The 17786-nt window shown below is 39.3% G+C and overlaps 2 protein-coding genes across 3 annotated transcripts in view; one reads left to right on the top strand and one right to left on the bottom strand.

Moving 5' to 3' along the window:
* stk17a (serine/threonine kinase 17a) overlaps positions 1-10221 on the top strand; it is a 190949-nt gene extending 180728 nt beyond the window's left edge. Inside the window, exon 7 of the mRNA XM_028804052.2 lies at positions 9667-10221. Within this exon, the coding sequence (XP_028659885.1) occupies positions 9667-9970 (304 nt within the window). The 3' untranslated portion in view covers positions 9971-10221. The remainder of the gene's footprint in view (positions 1-9666) is intronic.
* Positions 10222-12718: 2497 nt separating this feature from the next.
* LOC114653635 (cytochrome c oxidase assembly factor 1 homolog) overlaps positions 12719-17786 on the bottom strand; it is a 47223-nt gene continuing 42155 nt past the window's right edge. For both annotated transcript variants that reach the window (XM_028804055.2, XM_051929093.1), the window contains exons 4-5: positions 17142-17218; positions 12719-15775 (exon numbers count right to left, since the gene is read on the bottom strand). In XM_028804055.2, coding sequence (XP_028659888.1) covers positions 15655-15775; positions 17142-17218 — 198 coding nt within the window. In that variant the 3' untranslated portion in view covers positions 12719-15654. The remainder of the gene's footprint in view (positions 15776-17141; positions 17219-17786) is intronic.

The raw sequence follows: 17786 nt of genomic DNA on the forward strand, positions 1-17786 counted from the left end.
CAGTCTGTAACAGGCGGTGTAACTTATGATACTGGTAAAGGTTAGCTTTTTTTTTTTTTTTAATTCACTTTTCATTCTCGCAGTCACATTCAGAATCAATCCATACAACCCCATCTGACACAGCTGGTTTCACATAAATAAAAGTGCACTTTTATTCAAGACTATAACCGAAGAATAAAGAAAGCAAGTTACAGTTGGTGGTTGATACAACAGCTTGCGTGGTGCAATGTGAAGAACTGCTGATTTCCGATCCGCGCTATATAAAATCATCACATTCAAATATTAACAGTTCCCACACACCCAAGGTCCGCCATTCCTACATTTACAACATGTGTACTTGTTGCAGTGTACACACCTCTCTGTGCTATGGTTCCTATTACAGTGAATGAGCACCTGACACTGTACTTTCTTCCCTGGGGGAAGCTGAGGTCTTAGAACGGAAGTTTGTTGACGCTGTATCATCTTTTCTTTTTCCATCGCCTTTTCCTGTAAGAAGCGACGACGAAGTTCCTCTGCAAGGTGAGCCATGAACACTCTTCTTTTCTCAGCGGACCCCCGTGCATGCCTTATACAGTACGTGTGCGTTCATCGCTGCTAGGTCAAGGATGTTGTAGAACACAGCAACCGGCCACCTGCGTGTTCCTGTGCGCACTGAACAAGCACGCGCCTTCTGGTCCATGATGTCAACGCCACGCTGGGGAAAAAAGAAAGACAAATATATGTGACATTTTGAAGAAATCATTTTATCACCAGAAGAGCACCAGAATACTTCGTCACACTAATATTTTTTTCATTAGCATACCTTCATGTGGTTGTAGTCTGTGACCGTGTTTGTTTTTTTTTTTTTTTTATCTTGCCCAATCTCCACATCATGGTGCATTGTGCTGAGAATGCAGACAGACTTCATCTTTTTGGGCACATACACTGTCAGCATGGCACTGGGAGATCTAAACACCAGCGTGGAGAATTGTTCGTGTACTGAACTGACTTTAGCTGCAGGTGGAAGTTCCCGTCGCACTTTATTCATGGTGCCAAGCAGAGCTGTATTGCGGTGCAGCAGTCTATTAGCCAGCGAAAGTGACGTGAAGAAGTTGTCTGTTGTTACGGTTCTGCCTTTGTCCAGAAATGGCTCCATAAGCTTTATGACCACAGACTCGGAAAGTCTTTCTCCCGTGGGACGACTGGGATCTTTTCCTAAATAAGGAGTGGCATTGCACATGTACTTTGTCTCCAAATCTGCCGCAATCCAAAAAGGCAGAACCGTAACAACAGACAACTTCTTCACGTCACTTTCGCTGGCTAATAGACTGCTGCACCGCAATACAACTCTGCTTGGCACCATGAATAAAGTGCGACGGGAACTTCCACCTGCAGCTAAAGTCAGTTCAGTACACGAACAATTCTCCACGCTGGTGTTTAGATCTCCCAGTGCCATGCTGACAGTGTATGTGCCCAAAAAGATGAAGTCTGTCTGCATTCTCAGCACAATGCACCATGATGTGGAGATTGGGCAAGATAAAAAAAAAAAAAAAAACAAACACGGTCACAGACTACAACCACATGAAGGTATGCTAATGAAAAAAATATTAGTGTGACGAAGTATTCTGGTGCTCTTCTGGTGATAAAATGATTTCTTCAAAATGTCACATATATTTGTCTTTCTTTTTTCCCCAGCGTGGCGTTGACATCATGGACCAGAAGGCGCGTGCTTGTTCAGTGCGCACAGGAACACGCAGGTGGCCGGTTGCTGTGTTCTACAACATCCTTGACCTAGCAGCGATGAACGCACACGTACTGTATAAGGCATGCACGGGGTCCGCTGAGAAAAGAAGAGTGTTCATGGCTCACCTTGCAGAGGAACTTCGTCGTCGCTTCTTACAGGAAAAGGCGATGGAAAAAGAAAAGATGATACAGCGTCAACAAACTTCCGTTCTAAGACCTCAGCTTCCCCCAGGGAAGAAAGTACAGTGTCAGGTGCTCATTCACTGTAATAGGAACCATAGCACAGAGAGGTGTGTACACTGCAACAAGTACACATGTTGTAAATGTAGGAATGGCGGACCTTGGGTGTGTGGGAACTGTTAATATTTGAATGTGATGATTTTATATAGCACGGATCGGAAATCAGCAGTTCTTCACATTGCACCACGCAAGCTGTTGTATCAACCACCAACTGTAACTTGCTTTCTTTATTCTTCGGTTATAGTCTTGAATAAAAGTGCACTTTTATTTATGTGAAACCAGCTGTGTCAGATGGGGTTGTATGGATTGATTCTGAATGTGACTGCGAGAATGAAAAGTGAATTAAAAAAAAAAAAAAAGCTAACCTTTACCAGTATCATAAGTTACACCGCCTGTTACAGACTGAAAATCAAATTTATATTGTTATTCTAAAATTGTAAGAATAAGAGCAGTTAATTTCTCGAAGTAGAGCCGTGCGGAATCGAACTCGCCACCCTCTGAGTCCCAGTCAGGTGCTGATACCATTACGCCACCGCGGCGGTTGTAGTAAGAAAGTCAATGTGGCATGCTAACGCGGCTTTTTTTTTTTTTTTTTTTTTTTTTTGAATGAAGGCGCACGTGTTCTTTTATTTGTACCTTTTGTGAAAGTGTTTCTTTGATATATGGACTTCAGGCTTCATACGTTATATAGTTTATGCCTACATTTTGTCATTTACTATTAGAATATGAAAAACGTTTCTGTTTTAAAAATGTGTTTGCACAGCCAACTATAGAAATGGAACACACATGAAATGCGTGTATTCCAAATAACGCTAGAATTATTTCCACTGTAAAACTCCACTTCAATCCCAGGTAATCAAATCAAGGCAAGGCTTGAGCTAGGAGAGAAGTTCATTCTAAGTCGGTGGGGGGATGGAATAGCTGGCTGCTAGTAGCTTTATCAGCACATTTAGATGACAAAGGACTCTGGCGGAGAGGTGCAAACGGATTTAAGACGCGATTTAAGGTGGGACGGATTTACGAGTTTTTTCGTAGGCTCTGGTAATTCTAGTGTTAAACATTAGTAGAGTGAAGACAAAAACTACAAACTCAAAGCTACCTTCTGAAACTCAGTGCATGCCTAGGGAGACAACATGCTGAGGCCCTTTGAGCTTGCAATTCTATAATGAACCTTTGAACATGAACATCTCCACCTTGTTTTTGAAAAAGCAGATTAATATAATTAGTGATGTTAGCAGTAAAGTGAACTTAAATTATTGAACAATACATTCTCTATCAGCTTGAAATAGGTGTTTAGCAAATTTCACTGCCAGGATCAACTCTGCTGCCCTGTAACTAAGAAATGGACTCGGTAAGCAAGGAAATGGATGGCTGCAAAAATATTATTTAAACTTTTACTTTAGGGCTGCACAGAATTTTCAGGCTTTTAATCATTGCATAGAATGCTTCACATTATTTGGTTATTCACATTTGTTAAGCATTTATCAGAATCATTTATATTCATCAGTACTTAATGTACAGGATTTTAACTTGATATCTTTGGAACTCCTTATAGCAGAACACAACATCGCATACAATTAACATAAGTAACAGATGTTAAACAACATACTTTATAAGCAGTTGCAGAATAGTACAGTTATAACGTAATGTGCAAAATGAAAGTGTGTGAGCGTATGCATATATGAAAGAACGCACAAATAAACGAAAAAGTCGGGCTAAATTACTGGTTTATGAGAGCTATGGCTCTAGGAAAGAAACTGCTTAGGTGTCTGTTAGGTTCAGCTTTAATTGTCCTAAGGCGTTTACTAGAGAGGATTTTTTGGAACAAGTTGTGATCTGGGTGAGATGGGTCAGTGGCGACCAGGTTTGATATGGTTTATGGCACTAGATGCACACAAGTCTCTGTGACAAGCAACAGTGGAGAATGTGATTCAGTTATGGCTTTATAGAATTGCACTAGGATAGGCTGGGAAATATTTCAGTCTTCAGTTGGTATAGAAATAGCATCTTGCCGCCTAGTGATAGAAGTGGTGTTAATGTCCCAGCAAAGTGTGTCTGTGCCCAAACACCTGAATGATTCTACAGTCAATATGGTGAAATCTTTTGTTTCAAGATGGAGAAGTTGTAACTGTTTGTGAAAGTCAATTGCTGTTTCCATTGTCTTGGTGGTATTGTGTACCAAGTTATTAGTAGCACACCAGGACAAAAGGCAAATAACCTCTTTTCTGTATGCTGCTTCATTGCCATTAGTAAGAGGAATAATGCCGGTGTCATCGGTGAACTTAATGATTTTTTCTGAAGAGTCAGTGGGCCTACAGTCGTTGGTCTACAAGGAATAAAGTAGAGGGAAAGTTCATAACTTGAGGGGCACCGGTGCTGATATGGAGATAATCTGAGAGGTGGGAGCCCACCCATACAGTGTCCTGTTTGTCAAAAAACAGTAAATCTATTTACACATGAAGTATTCACTTCAGTTTGTAGAAGTTTAGTTAAAAACAATTCAAGGACAATGGTTTTTAATATTGAACTAAAATCAACAACCATTATTCTGAGTACTATCTTGAGGGGTTTCTTAACTTATCAGATAAGATGAATCTTTGACCAGATTCTAATTGGTAGAATTATTTGTATTACCAAAACCTTCACTAAGCCAAGTAGAAGTAGTATGACTTACAGCTACTGTAGGTCCATAAGTACTTGGACATTGATAAAGGTTTTATTTTAGCTTTTTACCCAAAAAAGATTGGAATTGAACTCGTATAATCATTGTGGGCTGAAAGTGCTTAGCTTGAGGGTATTTACATCCAAATTGGATGAAGGGTTTAGAAATTACAGCGCTTTTTATATGTTGCTCCCACCTTATTAAGTGACCAAAAGTAATTGGACAATTGACTGACAGGCCATTCCATGACCAGGTGTGGAGAGTTTTCTCATTACTGCATTAACAGTTACACAGGTGGAAGGTCTGAAGTTGATAGCAAGTGTGGAATTTGCATTTGGAAGATGTTGTTGTGAACGTTCAAGATGAAGTCCAAAGAGCTGTCTGTGCAAGTAAAATCTGCCACCATTAGGCAAATAAAACAAAACAAGTGGTCACATCCAGAATTTTTATACATTCTTAAAAAGAAGACCTACACTGGTCAGTTCAGCAACACCATAAAAGCCCTGGATAACCACAGAAGACAACTGTGCTGGATGATCACAGAATTCATTCCTTGGTGGGGGAAAAAAAACTTCACAACATCTAGCCAAGTCAAGAACTCTCTCCAGGAGGTAGGCATATTAGTGTCAAAGTCTACAATCAAGAGAAGGCTTCATGAAAGTAAATACAGAGAGTTTTCCGCAAGATGTAAACCACTGGTAAGGCTCAATAAGGCCAGATAAGACAATGGCCAAAAAAAAATCAGCCCATCCAGTTCTGAAGCAATATTCTTTGAACAGCTGAAATGACAATCATCATGTATTATGTGAATTTCCCCTTGGGATTAATAAAGTATCTATCTATCTATCTATCTATCTATCTATCTATCTATCTGAATGATGGGAAGAGATGAGTATGGATAAGGGAAGGAATGGCTAATAATCCAAAGCATACAACATCATCTGTAAAACATGTTGGAGGCAGTGTTATGACACTGGCATGTACAGTGCATCCGGAAAGTATTCACAGCGCATCACTTTTTCGACATTTTGTTATGTTACAGCCTTATTCCAAAATGGATTAAATTCATTTTTTTCCTCAGAATTCTGCACACAACACCCCATAATGACAATGTGAAAAAAGTTTACTTGAGGTTTTTGCAAATTTATTAAAAATAAAAAAACTGAGAAATCCCATGTACATAAGTATTCACAGCCTTTGCTCAATACTTTGTTGATGCACCTTTGGCAGCAATTACAGCCTCAAGTCTTTTTGAATATGATGCCACAAGCTTGGCACGCCTATCCTTGGCCAGTTTTGCCCATTCCTCTTTGCAGCACCTCTCAAGCTCCATCAGGTTGGATGGGAAGCGTTGCTGCAGAGCCATTTTAAGATCTCTCCACAGATGTTCAATCGGATTCAAGTCTGGGCTCTGGCTGGGCCACTCAGGGACATTCACAGAGTTGTCCTGAAGCCACTCCTTTGATATCTTGGCTGTGTGCTTAGGGCCGTTGTTCTGCTGAAAGATGAACCGTCACCCCAGTCTGAGGTCAAGAGCGCTCTGGAGCAGGTTTTCATCCAGGATGTCTCTGTACATTGCTGCAGTCATCTTTCCCTTTATCCTGACTAGTCTCCCAGTCCCTGCCGCTGAAAAACATCCCCACAGCATGATGCTGCCACCACCATGCTTCACTGTGGGGATGGTATTGGCCTGGTGATGAGTGGTGCCTGGTTTCCTCCAAACGTGACGCCTGGCATTCACACCAAAGAGTTAATCTTTGTCTCATCAGACCAGAGAATTTTCTTTCTCGTGGTCTGAGAGTCCTTCAGGTGCCTTTTGGCAAACTCCAGGCGGGCTGCCATGTGCCTTTTTACTAAGGAGTGGCTTCCGTCTGGCCACTCTACCATGCAGGCCTGATTGGTGGATTGCTGCAGAGATGGTTGTCCTTCTGGAAGGTTCTCCTCTCTCCACAGAGGACCTCTGGAGCTCTGACAGAGTGACCATCGGGTTCTTGGTCACCTCCCTGACTAAGGCCCTTCTCCCCCATCGTTCAGTTTAGATGGCCGGCCAGCTCTAGGAAGAGTCCTGGTGGTTTTGAACTTCTTCCACTTACGGATGATGGAGGCCACTGTGCTCATTGTGACCTTCAAAGCAGCAGAAATTTTTCTGTAGCCTTCCCCAGATTTGTGCCTCGAGACAATCCTGTCTCGGAGGTCTACAGACAATTCCTTTGACTTCATGCTTGGTTTGTGCTCTGACATGAACTGTCAACTGTGGGACCTTATATAGACAGGTGTGTGCCTTTCCAAATCATGTCCAATCAACTGAATTTACCCACAGGTGGACTCCAATTAAGCTGCAGAAACATCTCAAGGATGGTCAGGGGAAACAGGATGCACCTGAGCTCAATTTTGAGCTTCATGGCGAAGGCTGTGAATACTTATGTACATGTGCTTTCTCATTTTTTTATTTTTAATAAATAAAATTGCAAAAATCTCAAAACTTTTTTTACGTTGTCATTATGGGGTGTTGTGTATAGAATTCTGAGAAAAAAAAATGAATTTAATCCATTTTGGAATAAGGCTGTAACATAACAAAATGTGGAAAAAGTGATGCGCTGTGAATACTTTCCGGATGCACTGTATGGCTGCCAACAAAACTGGGTCAGTAGTATGTGTGGGTAAAATGACTGTTGACAGATGCAGTAGGATGGATTTTGCAGTGTTTAGGGACTATACTGTCTACTTAGATTCAGCCAAATGCTGCATAACTGATGAACAATGATCCAAAACATACTGCAAAAGAAACTTAAGTGCTTTTTAAATCAAAGAAGCGGAATGTATTTAATGGCTGTGTCAGTCACCCGACTGCAACCCAAAAGAACATACAGTTCACTTGTAGAAGACAAAATCAAAGTCAGAAAGACCAGTGAACTAGCACCAACTGAAGTACCATTTGGGAGGAAACTCAGCATTTGGTTATGTCAGTGGGTTCCAGGATTTTCATGGTTTTAAAATGATGATTAGGCTTCAAATTATGTTAGTTCAATTACATTAGAGGCCATTTAAGTGAGGAGATTGTGTATTAAAATTACTGTTGTTCCTGAGTGGCTCATCCGATATTTTTCTAAACCCATAAGTTAAAACTGAATGTCTACACTCGAGTTACATCTTGATTGCTTCACTTCAAATCCATTGTGGTGGCATACAGAGCCAAAATTATGAAAACCGAATATTTATGGACCTAAGTCATTTAAGCATGTGTGGGGCCATTTTACTGTGTGTTGAGTAGCACGATAATAGGCTCTGTTGAACTCATTGTGTTGGTAATATCATCAATGAAGCCGAGTGAAACCACTTGAGAAGCCATAAATTTACCACCATCAGTTCAGTTTAAAAATCATTTACAGCACTTGTGCTTCTTCACTCTCAACTTGTCTTGCTGTGCAGAAGGCTCGTCTTCAAACAATATTTAAATAAAGGTGCCTGAACTGTACTACATTTTTCCATTCTTCCTCCACTTTCTCTTCGATGATAGTAGGCTTGTATTTCAACCTGAAAATGTATTCCCTCTACAAACAGTAGGGATGTTCACTTTCAGTAGCAAATTTACAATGTATGTTGCAGAAGCATATTCAGTCTGTCCACTCTAGTGCTTATGTGGGTATTTCACTAGGTTCAGGGTAAGGCTCGAACATTCTGAATTATCTGAAGCACAAAGCAACCAAATGGCTTCAATACTCCTACATACAAGTTTTCACCCTACACCAGCGGTTCTCAACATGTGGGGCAGTAACAAAAAAGGGGGCGCGAATGCGGCCATATGTGGCATTCGTTGGGAAATTTTAAACTTGTAGCGGTGTATCATAAGCAAAAAATATAGGAATACATTTTATTAGGGTTTCAAAAAAAATGTTAGGGGGGGCGCGATTAAAACTGTTATGAAAACGTGAGTCGCAAATACTTAAAGGTTGAGAAACGCTGCCCTACACTATGCTGTTGCTTCTCTTAAATGTAACAGTGCCTCAAGTTGTTTGACTTGCTACTTCACAGTATTATGCTGGACACTGCTTAAGGAGTTTGCACATGTCCTTCCACATCCCAGAGATAGGTTTGTCTATGTTAATTGTTGCTTTCCAAACTTTCGAACAGTGGATTGGAGTGTTGGGTGTGGAAATAAATGAATTAGTGTCTGAACTGTGGCTTGGTCTGGCACTCTACACTAAATGCCTTATTTGCTCTGTAATGAGCCCCCACCTCACACTACAGATTATGTACTTGACTCATTAAGTTAATACATTGGTTATGTGTATGTCCCACAGAGCCACTTCCCTACTTTGACCTACATATACACAAACCCAGCCGCTACGCTTAAAGTGATTCAAAAAATGAGTATTATTTTACTAAAGAGAAACGCAACACAAATTTACAATGATATAATGATTACAAGGCCTTTGATGCAGCATATCCTACCAAACACTCCTCCCCTTAAAAGTATAACGGTATATAACACCATGAAGACACTAAACTATTAAAAATGATGAAATGTATATGTAAAAGCAAATCCCAATGAATGAACTGCCCTACATGAATAATCAAATGCAGAGAATAGCAGAGGAGAACATCTTAGTAAGAATAAGCCTGTAAATGTCCTGAATTCCACACGTATTTCTTCAGCCTGGCTAAGCTTCCTTTCCTTCTGTTGAAGTGTGATGAATTAGAAGACTTAGGTTTTGCTGTAATGAAAATGGAAAGGAACACCCAACAGGAGAATCTCATGTCAAATCATGGCTGATGCCGACACCAAACTCTTTTCCTTCCATTAAAAAGCTGGCTTAAGTCTTATTTTCTGGACTGACCAGGAAGTCCCTCATCAGCTAATATTCTGATTGGTCTATATAACACAGTCCATACAATCTCAAACAAAACACATATGGACATGTTGATTGTTGCAGCTTTTTGTAATGGTTCTCTAAAAGGGTATTAACTTTGTGAATAAATCAGTAACAGCTTATGAATAGATGTACTGTATAAAGAATCCTTTCATTTTCTTTTTCACACAGTAAAAGAGCCACAGCAGAAGAATGCCTGTGTCATATTTGGCTGCAGGAAGATCCAGAGGAGGAAGTAGAATCTGAATGCCTCACTCTCACTAGTAGCAGTCCAGACATGTCTACGTTAAAGGAGCCAGAGAAACCAAGTCAGATGACAGAGGAGCTCATTGTTATGGCAGCATACACACTTGGACAGTGCAGACAGTCAGAGAAGGATAACATTACTTCTGATAAGAAGGCCATCTCCAAGAGGTTCAAGTTTGAAGAACCGTTCAGTTCGCTGCAAGAGATTCCTGGGGAATTTATATACTGAAACACCTTTGTTTTGGGGCTTTATATAAGCACTGGCCTCAGATCTAAACACAAAGACTTTTCAGCCAAACCATTGTTCCTTTTGTGCTGGTTAAATTTATTCTGAGTAAAATACTAAATGTATTATTAGCCTTACTTGTAAGATAAATATTATTGTCTGTGCCATGCTTGGAATTCAAATATATGATGGGGTATTTGACCGTTAATTATAATACTGTATGTGTAATGTAATGAGTGATACAGAGAAAAACACAAAAAAATGTTCCCAGCCTGAAAAGAGTTCCAAGTGTTAAACATGAAAAAGTTAAATATTTGTACAAATGCAGCCTTCAGATTAATTGTACTTTTTAGTTGTAAAAATTCTTAAAATTTGCATCTGATTTCTAATCCTCTTTGAAATACACTATAAGGCCATACGTATGTGGACACCCCTCCAAATTATTGAGTTTTATAGTTAACAGGTACGTACAATCAAATGCACAGCAATGTAATTTCCATTGATGATTGTAATCTTGCATTGGCAGTAGAATATATTGTACTGAAGAGGTCAGTGACCTTAAAATGGCACTGTCATAAGGTGCCACTTTTGCCACAGATCGGTGTCTGTGTTTTGTTGGATCTTTCCTGGGTAGCACTAAGTGCTATTATTGTGAAGTGGAAGTGTCTAGGAGCAACAACAACACAGTAAAAAGTGGTGGACCAAGCAAACATGCAAAGTGAGGCCACAGAGTGCTGAAGCACATAGCACAGAAAAATGGCCTGTCCTTTGTTGCATCGCTTGCAGCAGAGTTTCAAGCTGCCTCTGGAAGCAACAACACAAGAAGATTGTGTTGGGAGCTACATGAAAGTGGGTTTCCATGGCTGAGTGGCTGCATACAAGCCCGAGTTCACTATGTGCTATGCCAAGCGTCAGCTGGAGTGGTGAAAGCATGCCACTGGAGTGATGAATCACACTTCACTCATGGGCAGCCTGCCGGACGAACCTGGGTTTGACAGATGCCAGGGTGAATTTGATGTAGGAGGAATAATGGTGTGGTGCTGTTTTTCAGATTTTGGGCTGGGCCCCTGTGGTCCAGGGAAGAGGGTACTGTTAATGCTACCACATACATAGACATTTTAGACAATTGTGTGATTCCAGCTTTGTGCAAACAGAAGGCAATTTTCTGTTCCAGCATGACTGTACCACTGTGCACAATGCCACGTCCGTAAAGACATGGAGGAACTTGATTGGCCTGCCTAGAGCCCTGACCTCTACCTAATTGAACATCTCTGGTATGAATTGGAAGGCCATTTGTGAGGCAAGTCTTCTCAACCAACATAATTACTTGCCCCCACAAATACTCTTTTGGATGAATGGGAACAAATTCCCAGACACCCTCCAAAATCTTATGAAAAACCTTTCCTGGAGTGTGGAGGATGTTACAGCTACAAAGGTGAGGCCAACTCCATTTTAACGCCTATTGTCCTGGAATGGGATGTCCATCAAGATCATACATTTGTGATGGTCAGGAGTCCACAAACCTTTAGCCATATAGTGTATGCACAATAATAACCATGCCAGCTCCTTGAGTCAGGAGTGCACATAGCCTCAAATCTCATTTTTAAGTTATGATAATTAAGCTTTCTGCTAGTATGAAAAAAGTAATATTGTGGTATTGTAAATATATATTTAAAAATCCACCAGGAGAGGTAAATTGGATGGTTTAGTAATTTTAGACAGTATTTTGCTTTTCTTGAAGTAAAATTTAAAAACATTCCTAAACTGTATGTTGTCTTATAAACTCTTTTATACAGTAATGATTTTGCACTGTCTTCTTCTTAAGCCATGGTCCATGGGTTTTCTGGTTGTTTACGGTGCTTCCTAAACAGCATGTAACAAACACCTCCAGTGCTTTTACAGGTCAGTCTACTTTCTAGTGATGAGAGTGAAGGACATGAACTGTTTATTTTATTCTGGACATCTGGATCCCTTAATTTCAAAATGTATAGTAGCAAGGTTACAGCAGGGTACAATTCTATTATATATAATACAATTACATATAGTATAATTTCTCATGTTGCAGTCAGTCTAACAGCATATATGAGATATAATTTTTCAACGCAGACATCACCTTGTCCCTTTTGTTTTTGTTGACATATATTATGGAGCTGTGGGCAAGATGTCCACCTTGGTTTGTTTCATTTATGTCTCCCAATTGTATTTTCAAGCAATGAAGATGGCTTTTGCATAAACAAAAGACAAGACATTATATTGGAGCTTTGCATATGGTAAAAATTTCCAGCAGATTACTAATTTTGTATGAGGTTTTTTAGAATGTTGCAGGTCGTATTGCTACTACTGAACAATATGGCCGTAAGGAGATTTTGATCTAATTCTAAATGCTGTAGAGGTGGCAAACCTAACAACAGTCAGGGTCAGATTAATTTTACCAGAAAAACTGCACCTTATAAACTATATCTCTTTTAGCAGGAAAAATGAACAGACTGGTGTAGAAAACAGGAAAAAAGGTGTACTTCATCAGAAAAAGAGTTCATCAGAAAGGTGAGGACATGTCTTGGCTGCTCTGTTGCACTATCCTATCATGAACTCTGCACTGTTTTCACATTACACACTTTATGTATTCAGTATACTGTAAGTACAGTCAAACTCAGTTATAGTGAGTTTGACAGGACCGACACTATTTGCTCATTATAAGCGGAATTTGCTATAACTGGGAAATGTGAATTTGACAAAAAGTAACTCAGTCTATTAAAGTAATAGTGATTTATTGAAAAAAATATATACATTTAGCCCGTAATCAAAACATAAAGTACAATAGACTATTTTCTAAGAAAGTTCAAATTACATTTTTGTTTTAAACTTTGTAATCTACCGTCATGTAGTTTGCCCCTTAATGCATCAAATGCTTGCTTTTTGCGTCCGTCCCTTGAGAATATGCCATCAATCTATTGCAGGCGTTTACGGCATCAAACAATGTTGGTAAACTGCATTCTGGTAAATCCAATATGCCAGCGGCGGCGTCTTTTTGAAGCAACTCATTTATGATTTCGTTTTCAGTAGAAATTCCGTTAGTAAACAATTTGTCATCCACGTGTTGATAGTCATAATTTACATTATTAATTTCAATATTGTTTTGTCGAACCCATGTAGATAATGGCAATTCATCATCATCTTCAAAAATATCAGATGTTGATTTCCTGAAGCAATTCTGTATGGTAACAGTCATCATATTGTTCCAGGCAATAGATAAGAAATTTATTGCATATTGAAATTTATTCCGCTAAGTGGCTCGCAAAAAGTCCAGGATGTGGTCAAGTGTTGTTCGTAATAACCGAGATTTTGCTTGTTATAACAGGGCAAATTTACATGCAAATAGCTGGTATATCTTTCAAAATTTTTTTTTTTTTCCCCATTATAACCGAGAAATCTTTATAACCGAGCTCGTTAAAACCGAGTTTGACTGTATTTAATTTACGTCTCAGTGTATAAGGAAGGAGCAGAACATTTCTTTCTACATTTACAACTGTGATTTAGCTTTGAATAAAGACTTTTACCAAGACATTTTATTCCATTTCTTTGCTAAAACAGCTTTTGTTACAAGCCATGTGTGGCTTGACTGTTAATGCTTTTGTGTTGTGATAAGAACTTCCTGAATATTTTAGTAATGAAGAAAGTGTCAAGATCCTTTCAAGCTTCATTAGATTGGATGGAAAACATCTGTAGAGTGCCATCTTTGGGTCTCTTCACAGATGTTCTATGGGTTTAAAGCTTGGGCTTTGGCTGGGCCCTATAAGGACATCCAGAAATTTGTCCCAAAGTCACTCCAGTGTTGTCTTGGCTGTGTGCTTCAGGTCATTGTGCTGAAAAGTGAGCCATCACACCCCAGTCTGAGGTCATGTGCACACCTGAGCAGGTTTCCTTCATGGATCTCTCTGTATTTGGCTGCATCCATCTATTCCTCAATCTTGATGGCCCTGCCACTGAGAAGCATCCCTATAGCATGATGCTTCCATCAGAATGTTTCACTTTAATGTTACTATTGGACGGATGATGAGCAGTGCCAGACAGAGTGTTTGGAGTTTTGCCTAAAGAGTTACATTTTTGTCTCATCACACCGGACCATCTTTTTCCTCATGAATCCTTTAAATTTGTTTGGCAATCCCTGTGCTGTCATGTGCACCTGATTAATGGAGTGTTGCTAGGGTAGTCGTCCTTCCATATCAGCAAAGGAGTTTTGAAGCTGTATTAAAGTAACCATTGGATTTTTGGTCACCTCCATGACCAAGGCCCTTCTCACCCCGTTATTCAGTTTTTCCAAACAGGCAACTTTAAGAAAAGTTCAGTTTCCTGGAAACTCTCAAAAGCTTTATGTCTTACCACAGTTTTATCACTAAGGTCTATGAAAAGTTCTTTGGACTTCGTGGCTTGGTTTTTGTTTTGACGTGCAGTGTGAATTGTGTGACCATTCCATACAATGTCCAGTCAATTCAGTTTGCCACAGGGGGACTCCATTTACTTTCTACACATCTTCTATAATACGCTACTATGTCTGTTCGTTTGTCTGTCCAGGATTTTAAATCAGCTGTAGCTCGCAAACCGTTTCACCTATTGACTTGAAATTTGGTACAAATATACTATGTGACGTCTACTATCCGCTTTCGGGGTGATGATTTTATTACTCTTTTTATTTTTATTTTATTGTAAAATCAACTCTCGGCTGCAGGGCGGCCGTGCGGCGCATATGTACAGGTGCCGTTCTCATTCCCTACCACCTTCGCTAATCATTCTTGAGGCAGATTGAAGACTTAAGTGCCAGATTAAGTGAAAGATTAAAGAAAACGTAATAAGTAATTGCAACACAAAAACGAACTTAATCAGTTTTAACGTGAAAAGATGCCGACGAAAGAAGAGAAGCAGGGGGCCGCTAGGGTGGAGAAAAGAAGAGCTGCTCAGGAAGCAGCAAGCACATCAACCTCTGAGCAAACGAATGGTAAACGTACAGGAAAAGAGGATGAATACTATGAATGCTCAAGCCAAGTGTATTCACTGCATGTCATCGTGCAGCGCGCCATTACTGGTATAGTATAATAGTATATAATTAAATCAAACAGGATGCACCTGACCACAACCTGCTCTACCACAACAAAGGGTCTGAATACTGGTAAGAATGACAGGATTCAGTTTTTGATTTGTAAACCTTTCTGCAAACATGTTTTCACTTGGTCATTGTGGGGGTTACTGAGTGTAGACTGATCTGAAAACATGGTAAATGTATATATTTAAAGTTAAGTCTACAGCTCAATAAAGGGTGTAGAAAGTGAAGGAGTCCAAGTACTTTCTGAAACTGTACGAGGCAAGATGTCTGGGCACTGGCACACATATTGGATATGTTGCTAATTTTTGTTTGCTTCATAGAACTACAGGATGATCCAAGTTTTATGGTGGGAATTGACACGCTGTGTGCTTTTGTTTATGGGACTTGCTACTTGTGTAATTTTTGAAGATTAAAACGTATGATTCTTGAAGGAAATGAGGTTAACAAAATGGTGTAAGTACCTTACTTCTTATATACTTCTGCTAAAAGGGCTGGTATTCTACAGTAAATTGATATTTAATTTGTTTAATTGCACACTATACTAAAAGCAAAATGCAGTTCATCTGCAGAAATAACACAGTATGTGTCACTAGTTATTGAAGATGTGGTCTCCACTCTCAGCTCTGTCTGCTTCTATTTCTTCTTTTTCATTAAAAAGTACAAATGATGTCCCATCTTTGAGCTGAAGCAGAGCCTCTTCTAAATGCCACCTGCAAAACAGAGAGATCAAATATGGTATGAAACCTGCTCTGTAAAATGTTACCTTTTGACCACTCTGATCCAAACAGAGTGACTTCATGTGCAGCTTACATGACATTGCTAATGTTATAACATTTGCATAACATGTACAAATCAAAATTATAAAAAGACTAATGGATAATCATTTTGCAACCTAAATGACACACTGGCCTTAGATCTACAAAATTAAATGCTTTATACCAGGGGTGGCCAAGTCTGGTCCTGGAGGACCACAGTGGCTTCAGGTTTTTGTTCCACCCCAGTTATACTTCATGAGAAATCATTCATTGCTGATGAAGCACTTATTGCTCAAGTGACATTTTTTGGCTTCATTTTAGTTATCTTACTTGTTAAGATTTTGAACACTTAATTGCTTATTTTAGCTTTATACAGTTGTATTGAGCCCTGTGGTGGGCTGGCGCCCTGCCTGGGGTTTGTTTCTTGCCTTGCACCCTGTGCTGGCAGCAGGCCCTCGTGACCGTGTGTTAGGATATAGCGGGATGGACAATAACTGACTGACAGTTGTATTAATTTTTAACTGCTCCTTATAAGCAATAAGATGCAAATGGCAAAGGAACCAGCAGTTCTACATCTAGCTTGTCACCATTTCCACCCTTGTTTATTCATCATTCACTATTTGGTTTAAGTACTCAGAAGGAAACTGAAGAGAAAGTGAAAAACTGAAAATAACTCGACCATTTTAGGTTTCAGATCACTTGGATGATACATGTACCATTAGAAAGGGAAAAAAATCTATAATTTAAGAATAAGCGGATGGTAGAGTTAAAACACTAACAAGCCATGAAATTAAATAAGATCTGTTATTGGTGAGGATTGGCCTCTAATTAAGCAACTGGGTTGGAACAAAAACCTGCAATCACTGTGGCCCTCCATGGTCAGAGTTAGCTACCACTGTATATACAGTAGATACTACTTCAAAAACTTAGAACAGCTCTTATTAAGTGGCAGATGTCATATTCTGCTAAATAAAGCAGTCCACCATCAGCCTAAGGTTGCTATTTAATCTGATGAAAACAAACTGGACAGATTTCATAGTTGTCATTCTGTCCCCTGCTTTAGGGAAAGCCTGCATAAAGTCATTCTACTTGCATAGTGTGATAATTTCGCTATAAGAGGCGATTCTCTGCCACCCTCTTGTTTCTTGTTGTTCCAAAATTCACAAGCAGCTATGATGCCCTTTATATAATTTTTGGTTTGCTTCCTTTTTGACTGTATGTTTTTTAAACTACCTGTCCTAACTTAAATTCTATCAGGTACCTTATGAAAATGAACAAAGCAGAGAAAATGTTTAGTTAAAAATTGATACATTTAACCAACCTGTCCAATATGGCATCTCTAGTTGAGAAACTGTACAGATATCCTGCAGATCTGGCTCCTGAAACTGGAATTTTGAGCTAAAAATAAACATCACACAGACTTTAAATTACATGCAAATAATAATCACTTTGCTAATCCTTTTACAAACACTAGTACTGCATTACTATACAAAATAGTATTTAGCAACACACTGTATTCTTATTTACATGGTGTAAGTTCCATCCAGCCCAGGGAAAATGCACTCCACCTTCAAGGTAAAATCCGTTAAAATATACTTAACCAAAAATAGTACAATATTTACATAGGGTGCACACTAATAATTGTTTGCTAAAAACAAGTGCTTTTAAAACAAAAAAAAAGATAAACCCTAATAATACGTCTTGCCAATGATATACAATCTATCACTTGGACAGAACTTAACAGTGTAAGGATATTCCTACTCTGATTATTCTTTAACCGTAAGTGTCACACAGGCTCAGAATTCTGTTATTATGGTTAAGCCCAAGTCAGACTTGGGGTGATGTACAATGACCTGCTTTACAGTGTTAAACCCAACTAAATCTTGAGACCGTACACTGCTGCCATCTAGTAGAAGAAATAACATGCTGCAAAGATCATGAATATTTCTATGTGTTCTGCCACTTC

The sequence above is a fragment of the Erpetoichthys calabaricus genome, chromosome 6, assembly GCF_900747795.2.
Source record: "Erpetoichthys calabaricus chromosome 6, fErpCal1.3, whole genome shotgun sequence".
Taxonomy (NCBI): Eukaryota; Metazoa; Chordata; class Cladistia; order Polypteriformes; family Polypteridae; genus Erpetoichthys; species Erpetoichthys calabaricus.